The sequence below is a fragment of the Ailuropoda melanoleuca genome, chromosome 14 (assembly GCF_002007445.2).
Source record: "Ailuropoda melanoleuca isolate Jingjing chromosome 14, ASM200744v2, whole genome shotgun sequence".
Lineage (NCBI taxonomy): Eukaryota > Metazoa > Chordata > Mammalia > Carnivora > Ursidae > Ailuropoda > Ailuropoda melanoleuca.
In genome coordinates, this window is record NC_048231.1 from 30,947,225 (window position 1) to 30,959,410 (window position 12,186).

General features: G+C 44.0%; 1 protein-coding gene across 1 annotated transcript in view; it reads left to right on the forward strand.

Annotated features, from left to right (window-relative positions):
• The first annotated feature begins 8,232 nt into the window (after positions 1–8,232).
• Positions 8,233–12,186, forward strand: part of GOLGA5 (golgin A5) — a 34,939-nt gene continuing 30,985 nt past the window's right edge. Inside the window, exons 1-2 of the mRNA XM_002923834.4 lie at positions 8,233–8,422; positions 10,386–10,956. Of these exons, the coding sequence (XP_002923880.1) occupies positions 10,416–10,956 (541 nt within the window). The 5' untranslated portion in view covers positions 8,233–8,422; positions 10,386–10,415. The remainder of the gene's footprint in view (positions 8,423–10,385; positions 10,957–12,186) is intronic.

Consider the following 12,186-nt stretch of genomic DNA (forward strand, 5'->3'; position numbering starts at 1 on the left):
TATATAAGCAACACTGCAGTCAATAACTTTGTATATGTCATTTTGCCTATGTGTAAGCCTACCTGTAATATAATTTCCTAAAAGTGAAATTGCCTTCTTAAAGAGGAGTGTGTATTTTTTGTTTTAATTAAGATATAACAGATGCAAAAAAATTAACAAATGTTAAATATATGCTTAATGAACTTTTATGTACATATCCACACCTCCTATCAACAGCAAACTCAAGATGTAGAATGTTGCGAGTGCTCTAGAAGCCTCCACCGTGACCACTTCTAGTCAATATCTGCCCTCCTCCGCCAAGGTGACTAGTATCGTTTAACTTCTATAATCATAGGTTAGCTTTGCGTGTCCTTCATCGTCATGTAAATGGAAATGTAAGTACGTAGTCTTTTGAACCGGCTTCTTTTAACTCAACACGATGTGTTTAACTCACCTGTGGCTGCTTCATCCACGTTGTTGCATGTAGTTACAGACTTTTGGTTTTCATTGTACGTGCCTTTTGCCCAGTGACAGACCAGACCTGTACCTGAACCAACGTGAGTTCGTTCCTTGGTGAGTCCCAGATACACCAGGTGGAGTTGTCGCACAAAGTGAACTTTATTTGCAGCAAATAAGGAGGTCACAGGGAATAGCTTCCAAAGCCATGACTCCCCGAGAGAAGGTGAATGGGTACGTTTTGTTTAGGGTTAGGATTGATATTTAGATAGAGAAGCCTTGTTATTGTATGTAGGGGAGAGCATACGGTCGCACATGCACTTTAAGAAAACATGCCTATAGACGCATTGTATGTTACGTAAAGGGTCTGAGGCTCCACCTCGGGTGGAGATTTTAGTATTATAATGAGGTAAAAGGTAATTGTAGGTCATTCCAGGGTCACTCCATGGTCCATCTGCATAGGTGTGAGTGAGTCGGTGGTTTAGCTCAAAAGCTCCGGGTGGTCTGGGCCAGCCTGAGGTCTTGTCCAATAGTCACTGTCACCTGAGGGTGTTTCAGGTTTCACTGCCCAAGTTTAGAGGTAAGCTGGAAAGAAGAGCTTAAGGAAAAATGGAAGACAAAGGGAAGTGAATACAAGCAGGTGGGCAGTGAAGGTCAGGTCTTGGGGGCTAGCTGGTGACCGGCCTGTGCTTAGTTTTAATAGACAGAGCCCGATTTTCCGAAGTGGTTCTACCACTTACACTCCCGCCAGAAATGCCTGTGCATTCTAGCAGCTCCATGAATTCATCAGTACTTGGTCTTTTCTTTTTTTTTTTCTTTCAAGATTTTATTTATTTATTTGAGAGAGAGAGAGCACACCCTTGGTGGGGGGAGACAGAGGTGGAGGGAGAAGCAGACTCGCTGCTGAGCAGAGAGCCCAATGTGGGGGGGGATGCGGGGCTCCATCCCAGGACCCTGGGATCATGACCTGAGCCGAAGGCAGACGCTTCACCGACTGAGCCACCCGCGTGCCCCAGGACTTGGTACTCACCATCGTTTTACACTTGAACCATTCTGGTGGATGTATAAGGAGATTTCACTGTGGTTTTAATTTGCATTTCCCTGATGACTAATAGCTTTCTTATGTGCTTTTGGCCAATTATATATTTTCTCTTGTGAAGTGCTTGTTTATTAGTCCATTTTTGTTAGGTTGATTGCCCTTCTTTATTGATTTGTAAAAGAGCTTTACCCGTTGCGGATACAAATCCTTTCAAATATATGTATTGTAAATATCTTCTCCCAATCTTTGGCTGTCTTTTCATTCTCCTTTTTTTTTCTTTTATGGAAAGCAATCCTTAATTTTAACAAAGCCCAAATTATGAATCTTTTCTTTCATAGTTAATATTTTGTGTGTGTCTTGTAAAAGGTTTTTTGTTGTCTTGTTTTTTTTTTTTTAGTCTACCTCAAGGTCATGAAGGTATTCTCCTGTTTTCCTGTAGAAGCTTTATTATTTTCCATTTCACACTTTGATCTGTAATCCTTTTGGAACTGATTTTATGTATGGTGTAAAGTAGGAGGGTTTTAGTCCATTTGGGCTGCTATAACAAAAATACCATAGATTGGGTGGCTTATAAATAACAGAAATTGGGGCGCCTGTGTTGCTCAGTCAGTTAAGCATCTGCCTTCAGCTTGGGTCATGATCTCAGGGTCCTGGGATTGAGCCCCGCATCGAGCTCCCTGCTCAGCGGGGAGTCTGCTTCTCCCTTGCCCCCTTGCCCCCACTTGCTCACTCGCTCTCTCTCTCTCTCTCTCTCAAATAAATAAATAAAATCTTTAAAAATAAATAACAGAAATTTATTACTGATGGTACTGGAGGCTGGAAAGTCTAAGATCAAGGCACTAGCTGACTCAGTATGTGGTGAGAACAGGCTCCTGCTTCGTAGACAGCTGTCTTCTCGCTTATAACCTTAATGGTGGAAGGGGCAAGGGAGCCCTTTGGGGACTGTTTTATAAGGTCAGTAATCCCATTTATGAGGGCTCTGCTCTTGAGGCCATAATCACCTCTCAAATGCCCCAACCCCAAATACTATCATATTAAGGATTAAAATTTCAACATACGAATTTTGGGAGTACCCAAACATTCAGTCTATAGCAAGGGGATAAGATTCGGTTTTTTTCCCATGTGGATATCAAACTCAGCAAGGGGCTTGTACATTTTAAATTTTGATATACACTTCTACATTGCCCCCCATAGAGGTGGTATCAATTTCCATTTCTATCAATAATATGTAAGAATGTCAATTTCTCCACACTCTTTTATTTAAAGATTTTATTTATGTATTTGAGATAGAGGGAGTGAGAGAGAGAGAGCACAAGAGGGGGGAGGGTCAGAGGGAGAAGCAGAGTCCCCACTGAGCGGGGAGCCTATTGCCGGACTCCATCCCGGGATTCGATCCTGGGATTACGAGATCATGACCTGAGCGGAAGGCAGACACTTAAACAACTGAGCTACCCAGGCGCCCTGATTTCTCCACACTCTTGCCAACGCAATATGAGTGTATGTTTGTGGGTTTTTTAAATTAAACATTTGTCTATGGCCAAAACAAAACAAACAAAACAAAAAAGCAATTAATTGAGATTGCAAATTTATGACCACTAATTCTGGTTCAATTATTCATTTCCTAAATGGAGCCTGGGAAGTGGGGCAGTTTGCTCAAGTTCACACAGCTAGGAACTAGAACTATGATCAGAACCAAGGTTTTCTTACTTTCAGTCTAAATATATTCTAATTCATTATAATCTTTTTTTTTCTGATAAAATTGAGGGTCAGAGAGATTAAGGCACTTGAAACTGACAACCAAATAGAATCTGGATCATCCCGTTTCTGCCTTTTTACCATGCTGCCTCAGTTCATTGTACAGTATTATTCATTCATTACTCAATATGTCAGAGCATCTGCCCATGCCTTGTACTTTCCTGAGCTCTGCTAATACGACCACAGACAAGAAACATACTCCCTGCCCTCCTTCACATAATCACACTTGCGTAAATTCTATGAAGGAGAGCATAGGGTGGAAGAAAGAAGCAGCAGCTGTGTGATGCTAGTCAAGTGGGAGACACAGAAGGGGGGTCACTCGCCACGTGGATCTTATATTTTTACTGAGATGGAGGCAAACACTGAGATGTTAGTGTAACCAGTTTATTAGGAAGTCCCCACTCACTGGGAGCACTGACAAGAAATAATTCCATTTCTCCCATTAATTCTCTTCAACTATACATTTGATCTGTAGGAGATCCCATTTTTTTTCTTTGAATGATAGTTTCCTTGAGATAATCTGTCTGATTCTATAACTTCCAGCTACTTTCGGTTATTAGAACAGACTTGTCCTAGTATTTAACGCTCAGCTCTGTTTAATTCTTCACTTAGATTCGAGTTACCACACGGTATCATTCCCTTCGGGTTGCAGGATTTCTTTTAGTATTTATTATACATTATACTTATTATTATATGTTATTTATTTCTCATAAGGCAGATCTGTTAGGCACAAATTTTCTCAGTGTTCGTTTCTCTGGGAATGTCTTTATCTTGACTTCGTTTTTGAAGGATCGTTCTTTTTTTTTTTTTTTTAATATTTTATTTTATTTATTTGACAGAGATAGAGACAGCCAGCGAGAGAGGGAACACAAGCGGGGAGTGGGAGAGGAAGAAGCAGGCTCATAGCAGAGGAGCCTGATGCGGGGGCTCGATCCCATAACGCCGGGATCACGCCCTGAGCCGAAGGCAGACGCTCAACCGCTGTGCCACCCAGGCGCCCCTGAAGGATCGTTCTATTAGAGAATTCTTGTTTGACAGATTTTTTTCTCTTTCTGCACTTTCACTATGCCATTCCACTGCCTCTTCTCTTCTAGTGCCTTCTCCATTGCTTCTGATATGACATCAGCTTTTATTTTTGTGCCCTATACGTGATGAATCATTCAAAAGTCAGGTAGTTTACAAGACTGCCCTGTCTTTTATTCTACTGGATTTTCTGGTGTCTCCTCTGTATCTGTGTAAGGCTTCGTGCTCAGGCAGGATGAGAAGATGACTAGAGCTATCTCAAGAGTCTCCTGAGCTTACAAAGCCTTGCACACAGCCTCCTAGACCACCACTGTATTGTGGGAGCCTATCAAAGTCCATTGTAACTGTCTCATTGAGCAGGGATCTCCCTGCTAAACTTCTAGGAATCTTTCTTGTCAGTTGTTGGTCCAGCCAATATGGCAACCTCAGGCAGCTGCAATGTTGGCATTCCAAAGGGAGACTTCCCCTCGGTCATGAGGCTTTTCTGGCTCTGCTCCAAATCAAGTTGCCTTCTCCGGCAGCAAAGCTGCTGGTTTCCCAGCTTTCCCAGCCCTGGTAGAACAATCTTCATGGAGCTGGAGGTGGAGACTGGGAATTGCTCTGAGCTAAAATGTCATACACTCTCACTGTTCCTACCCAAAGTTTAGTAGCTATTCCTGAATAAATGCTCCTTAATTTGTGTTATGCCTGGGATTGATTTCCAGGGAGTCGAAATGGCTTTTTATCACAATTTTGTCCAGCTTTGTCATCGCTGTTTGGAGAGAGGATTTGCTTGAATTCCTCACTCTGCCATTCCAAAAGTCACAATATAGCCCTGTTTGTTTAAAATTTTATTCTTTTTTTAAAAAAGATTTTATTTATTTATTTGTCAGACTGAGGGAGAAAGAGCACAAGTAGGGGGAGCAGCAGGCAGAGGGAAGAAGCAGGCTTCCTGCTGAGCAGGGAGCTTGATAAGGGACTCAATCCCAGGACCCCAGGGTTCATGACCTGAGCTGAAGGCAGATGCTTAACCAACTGAGGCACCCAGGCATCCCTAAAATTCTATTCTTTTTTTTTTTTTTTAAGATTTTATTTATTTATTTGACAGAGATAGAGACAGCCAGTGAGAGAGGGAACACAAGCAGGGGGAGTGGGAGAGGAAGAAGCAGGCTCATAGCTGAGGAGCCTGATGTGGGGCTCAATCCCATAACCCCAGCATCATGCCCTGAGCCAAAGACAGACGCCTAACGACTGCGCCACCCAGGTGCCCCCCCTAAAATTCTATTCTTAAGCTCTATTCAAAGTTATCCTCCCTGGCCCCTGGAGCAAACTAGCTTGGTTGCACTGGAGACTTAGAGCAGAGGCTGGGGTCTTCCTCTGGTCCTCACATGCCTTCTCTCTTTTTCGAGGAGTTAGCTCCTCTGGTGGCATGAGGACAGGGAGGAAGGGAAAAGAAAAGAGCACACTTTCTTACCTACTAGACAGGGTTGTAACCTCTTTCTCTTGGTTGTACTGTTTCTCTGACTAAGCCAGCCTGGCCCCTGTGACTTCTGGGTGGCAGATTTCTATATGCTGACTCTCTTAGGGAGTATATGTGAAAATTCTGGAAACATTCTTTTAGGGGCCTGCCCACTGCTAATCTATTTGACATGCAGATTTGGCTCTGCTTTAACTTCTTTCATCCTCACCCCTTCAGTGGTTAAGAGCATCGTCTCTGTCGCCACACTAACCTGGTTTGAATCCCAGACGTACTACTCACACACTGCATGCCTGTGCAGCTGTACCCTAGTTGACTCTAAGCTAGGGTGGGTGATGGTCTGGTGAGGTCAAAGAAAAGACCCAGAGACAGTGATTGAGACGTCAGTTTACTGGGTAACTTACGTATGGGGAGTCCAGGAGCAGCCGACTGGGCAAAGCATCCGCTGCCGGGATCTACATGCAGCAAGCTTTATATCATAGCAACTTAACTCAGGAATTATAGTGGCCCTTCCTCTCTTTGCATGACCAGCGTTTCCAAGGAGATCAAGACCTGCCACCTGGACACTCTTCGTTACAAGGGAGACACTCTGGGTCGGCCACCCCCAGGGTCCCGACCTTGAACACTGAACAACACATTCTGCTGCACATTCTGCTTGAAAGGAATATAGACAGAGGACAAGATCTCTACATTTTCGAGATAGTGATAAATATGGGCATTCAGGGTGTGCTTGCACAAGCTAGCTATCCAGCGGGTACCATACAGTGACCATGGGAAAGTAACTAAACCTCTCTGAGTCTCAGTGTCTTCATCTGTAAAATGGGGGTATGTATTAATCATATTTCATTAGGTAAAGCTGTGTAAGCTACAGTGCCAAATCCCAGTGGCATCTAAAAGCAAAGGTTAATTTTTCACTCCTGTGACCTATTAGATGTGGGCTGCTTTGCATCTCTTTTTCCTTCCAGGACCCAGGGGGGTGGGAGCAGCACTATCTGGACTAGCCATTCTTATGAGAGAGGAAGAAGATCGAGAGACCTGATGGAAATACAGAATGGCTCTTAACACTTTCGTTCAGATGTGGCAGAAGGCCTTCTGTTCCCATTCCACTGGCCAAAGCAAGTCACATGATCAAGCTTGACATCAGTGAGGCTGGAAAGGACACTCCTACAGGAGGCATTGCAGTCACCTGGCAACAGGTAGTGATGTATAATCCTTAAAAGGAAGAGCTACTCAATAGGTTGGAGCAAGACCACCTATCACAGGATAATAACAGCACCTTCCTTACCATTGTAAGAATGAAATGTGTGACAGTATTCTGCACTTAATAAGGGCTCAAGAACTGTTAGATAGTATTATTATTACTTCCTGCCGCTGCTGAAAGTTTTCACATTTACTAGACTGGGCTAAACCTGAATTGAGAAGAGAAAAAGGAGTTGTAATCACACCCAATATATAACTGGAGAAAATAAACACTGAGACACTGAGTCTAAGGGCTTTGGAGTAATGTGGAACCCTCATGAAGACACATGATCGTAGACGAGTTACTCAACCTCCCTGAGCATTAGTTTCATCAACCTGAAAATGGGGGATCCCTGGGACTATGTTGTAGGCTTGTCATTAGAGCCAAATTTGCCCAGTCCTGTGCACCATAGCAGGAGCTGAGTATTTTAATTACTGAATGTGGATTTTAGACTAATTTCAAATATTCAATGAATTGTATGCATAACATAACTACAGTACTGCTGGATAGAAAGATCCTTTACGGGGCGCCTGGGTGGCACAGCGGTTAAGCGTCTGCCTTCAGCTCAGGGCGTGATCCCGGCGTTATGATCGAGCCCCACATCAGGTTCCTCTGCTATGAGCCTGCTTCTTCCTCTCCCACTCCCCTTGCTTGTGTTCCCTTCTCTCGCTGGCTGTTTCTGTCTCTGTCAAATAAATAAATAAAATCTTTAAAAAAAAAAAAAAAAAGAAAGATCCTTTACAGGTCTTTTCCATCTTTTGGGTCTCAGCTCAAATGTCACCTCCTCAGAGAGACCTTTCCTGATCACAGCGTTTGAAGTGCTTCCCCCACCTCTTAAAATTGTCTCCATCACTGGTTTATTTAATATCTGTCTCTGCCACTAGAAAGGAAGCTCCATGAAATCAGGGATCTTGTTTTCTGTATTCCCATCTCCTGCCCTGGGTCCTCGGCATCCTTAACCATAAAACTGGCAGGCAAAGGAGGAAGAGAGAAAGATGAAGCCTGTCTGGTCCACCGGGGTCTCACGCCCCGCCCAACTCAGGCCTCAAATTCCTTGGGGGCGGGGCACCGCCCTTCTGTAACCCTCGCGTGCCGCAGCGGGGCCCTGCCCCCTGGTGGGCGTGGCCTACAATGTTATGCCTGCCGCGTGCAGGCCGTCTCCACGGGAAGAGGGCTACGTCACACGCACCAGGCGGAAGAAGGGCGTGGCCAGGAGCGAGGGCCCCGCAGCCGCCGGCGCCGCCGCCTGAGTCGCCTCCAGGTGGCTGCCATCGGTCCGGGCCGCTCAGGCAGCTCTGAAGCCACTCTGTTTTGGGGTCCTCGCCGCCCTTCCACGTCTCCCGGAAGAGTAGCCGGGCCGCGGCGGGGTTGGGACCAGGTTTACTCAGCCGGGTCCTGTCGCCGCCCGCTGCTGAGGTGGGGGGCGGCCCAGGAGGGCGACGAGGCAGCGGTGCAGCCGCTCCGGAGTCCTCAGGTGAGGCGGCAGCGTGAGCCCTATGGGCCGGACGGGTCCGCCTAGGGCGTTAACGGCCTTAGGCTCGGGGCTGGCCTGCCTCCCTTCAGCGGAGACTGTGGTCTCTCCGCTTTTGGGGGGCTGAGAGAGGGGGCAGCGGAGCCCCCTGGGGCCTCAGCAGATGTTGTTAGTGCCCTCCCCTCTCCTCCCTTCCCCACCCCAGTCTGGATTGGCCGCATCTCCCGCTCCAGAGACTCTGCGAGGCGGTGGGGAGCGAAGTGGGGGTCTGTGACTCGCCTACTTGGGATCAACCGATGACAGACTCTCTGCGACTCACCGGCTGACCCCAGCCTCCCTTCCACTGTGTTGACACCTGGCCTTCGAAGCAGGTCCCGCCATGCTGTCTGCGGACCCTTCCCCATGCCACCCACTGTCACCCTATCTTCCCCGCAGTGTGGGCCATTTCCTGGGGGCAGTGCTTGAGAAATTGCTTGAGGGCATTGTACCTCTGAAGTCTGCTGGAGTTTGTCACTGGGCAAGTGCCCAGGACCCATGTTTGTATTTAAATTGGGTAATCAGTATTAAGGCACAGGGTTTTGTTTTAAAGCTCTATTAACTTTAAAATGGGAGGCGAGATATAGGGGATTAGTAAGAGTGATTGCTTTATTAGTAAGGATCGTTTGCCGCCAAATCACCACCAATGTCTACTTGAGAATAACACTTTACATCTGTAGGGAGTTTTATATGTTACAGAGCATTACACCTCCATTTTCATTTGATGACACATAAACTGTGAGATGCACGGGCATGTAATCCCATTTTGTAAGGAGCAGGTTTGGAGGGTGAGTTTCTTCTTGAGGTTATTCAGATCCTGAGAGGCTAGATGGAAAAGGCAGGGGTTAAGAAAAAGTGGGTTTGGCTGACTTAGATTTGAGTTGCTCAGCTGCCATCTAAACTCTGGGATCTTTCTAAATCTTCTCCCCATTTGTGGAAAAAGAATATTGCTACTGACCACATAATGTGGTTTGAAAATTATGTGTGATAAAGATAGTGAGACAGGAGAAAACCATATAAAACATGAAACATTATGAGAAAAGCATAGCATGTGAACAGAGAATGATACAACCTAATCTAGATGGAGAGAAAGAGAGCTGTGTTTTGGAGCTGATGACATTCAAATGGAGACTAAGAACAAGAAAGAGTTAACAATGAAAACTTCCAGGCAAAAGGAACAATGTGCACATTCAAGAAATGGTTGTTGACTTTTTTATTTAGTACACTTTTGCATCTGTAAGGACTAATTCATCATTCTGATTCATTCTGGCACACCATAAGTACTCAGGTCTATTTATCAAATAAATGGCTATGCAGTCATTTTTTTTTTTAAATTCTGAACTTAGCCAGTGTGCACATAGTGGGTACTAAGTATTTAAATTATTGTAGGTGTACTTTACACAGATTATATATGTGCACACCTAAATTATCCATAATAGTGCTGCATTTTAACATGAAGAAGGAGTTAGTATCAATCAGAAGTTTCTTCAAGTTTTAGCACCTTAAAGCAAACTTCAGGGAATTGTTTTTATTTGGCTGCACTGCAGTTTTGCCGTATTGGTGATTTGCTATTCGAATGCTTTTGCTTTGTTAACATTTACCTTTTGTTGAAATAGGAGTTATAACAGTAGTGATAAGTGTAATTATGTTGGTAATAGCAGCTACTAAAATGAGTGTCTCCTGTGTGTCAGGCATTTTGCAAAGAGTTTTTTATATATTATTTCATCTTTAAACTGTCCTATGATGTAAGTACATTTATTTTTCTCATTTTTCTAGATAAAGCTTCTCACTTTCAGTCAAGTAGTTTGCTCGAGGTTTAGTAAGAGGCAGGGTTAGGCTTTCAGTCCAGGACCATGTGACTCCAGAACCTGGTCTTAACTGCTATGCTCTGCTGTTAGGCCATACTGATCCCTTTGTGTCCTTTTTACAGGTTCTCCAATAGGATTATTCTGCTACCATCATGTCTTGGTTTGCTGATCTTGCTGGAAAGGCGGAAGATCTTTTAAATCGAGTTGATCAGGGGGCTGCAACAGCTCTCAGTAGAAAAGAGAACAGCAGCAACATCACATATAACAAAAATGCTGACTATCCTGAACTTCAGCAAAATGCGGATTTGACTTATCAGACTGGATCTAAAGCTACATATATTTCCTCAGCAGCTGATAACATTAGAAATCAGAAAGCCACTATCTTAGCTGGCACTGCAAATGTAAAAGTAGGATCTAGGACATCAGCGGAGGCTTCCCATCCTGTTGAAAACGCATCTGTTCCTAGGCCTTCATCCCAGTTCATTCGAAGAAAAAAGTCAGAACCTGATGATGAGCTGCTGTTTGACTTTCTTAATAGTTCACAGAAGGAGCCTACTGGGAGGGTGGAAATCAAAAAAGAAAGGAGCAAGACACCTGTCCTTCAGAGTTCTCGGACAGCAGGTGTCAGTTCTGTGAACAGCAGCGTAACCGCCGTCAGAACCATTGAGGAAAATCCTGGGAGCCAAAGCGATGGTAGTTAATCGCCCTTCTGTTTCTTTTAGAGTTAAGCAAACTGGATGTGTTATCCTAGTCTAAAACATCTTGGTAGTGTCTCTCATTCTCTGTTTTGTTACCTTTCCCCACTAGGGTAAAGGCAGTCTCTGAAATGTGTGGTATAAACCAGGGAGACAACATGGCATGCCTTTAGTCAGTATACAGTTATAATAGGGACCTTTAAATGCTGTCTGTTGGATAACTTTACCCAGCCTAGCATCTAAGAAGTTCTGTCTAGAATGATTTTCCAAGATATTTTAAAATACAAAAGGATAGTTTTGAAATCTGAAAGAAAACATAGTTTTGGATTTGGGACTATCTCATTTCATTTCTTTCTGGGATTATAAAACAGGAGGCTGTACTTCACATATATTCTGGATTGTGAGGATTTTTGTGTGTATATTTTTCTTTCCCTCTTGCATCCATCAGAAGTAAAGCTGAGAGACCTAACTTCAGTCTAAGTTGAAGGGTTGAAGGCATTGACCTGGTAGTGAAGTAACAGTTTAGAATTCTGGTATTCAGTTGTTTAATTTGATATGAAATTACCTCTACGTGTATATCTTCTCAGCCGCAAAAATGAGGTTAACATGGTAATGTGGCTACTTCAAGTACCTACTAACCGTTTTAAAGATTTTATTTATTTGTTTGTTTATCGGAGAGAGAGAGAGACAGCATGAGCAGGGGGAGCAGCAGGAAGATGGAGAATCTGGCTCCATGTTGAGCAAGGAACCTGACTCAGACTCAATCCCGGGACCCTAGGATCATGACCTGGGCTGAAGGCAAACAATCAACTGAGCCAGCCAGGCATCCTCCCATTTTAAAATAGCAACATACTTGATAGGCTCTTGCAGAGATTCTTTATAAAGTTGATTAATGGAAGCTTGTTATTTTCTTAAACGTTACAGTTTCTCCCACAGTCTTGGCTATTGGTGTATAAAAATCTGTCTTGTATCTTCGAGATAAAGTGGTAAAGAGGCAAATGTATTGGGCATTCGAGACCAGATCATGCAGTAGCTGTTCACTAATTATGTACACACACTCCCAAATTTCTCTCAACAGGGTCTGGTGGGTGAGACCAGCATGTAAACAGATAATTTACATATAATTTATTAGTATATAGTATAGTAAGTATAGCGATTGAGATAGAGTATCATGGAGACACTAAGGAGAAAGTAACTAATTGTCTAAAGTATTCAGGTAAGGACTCAC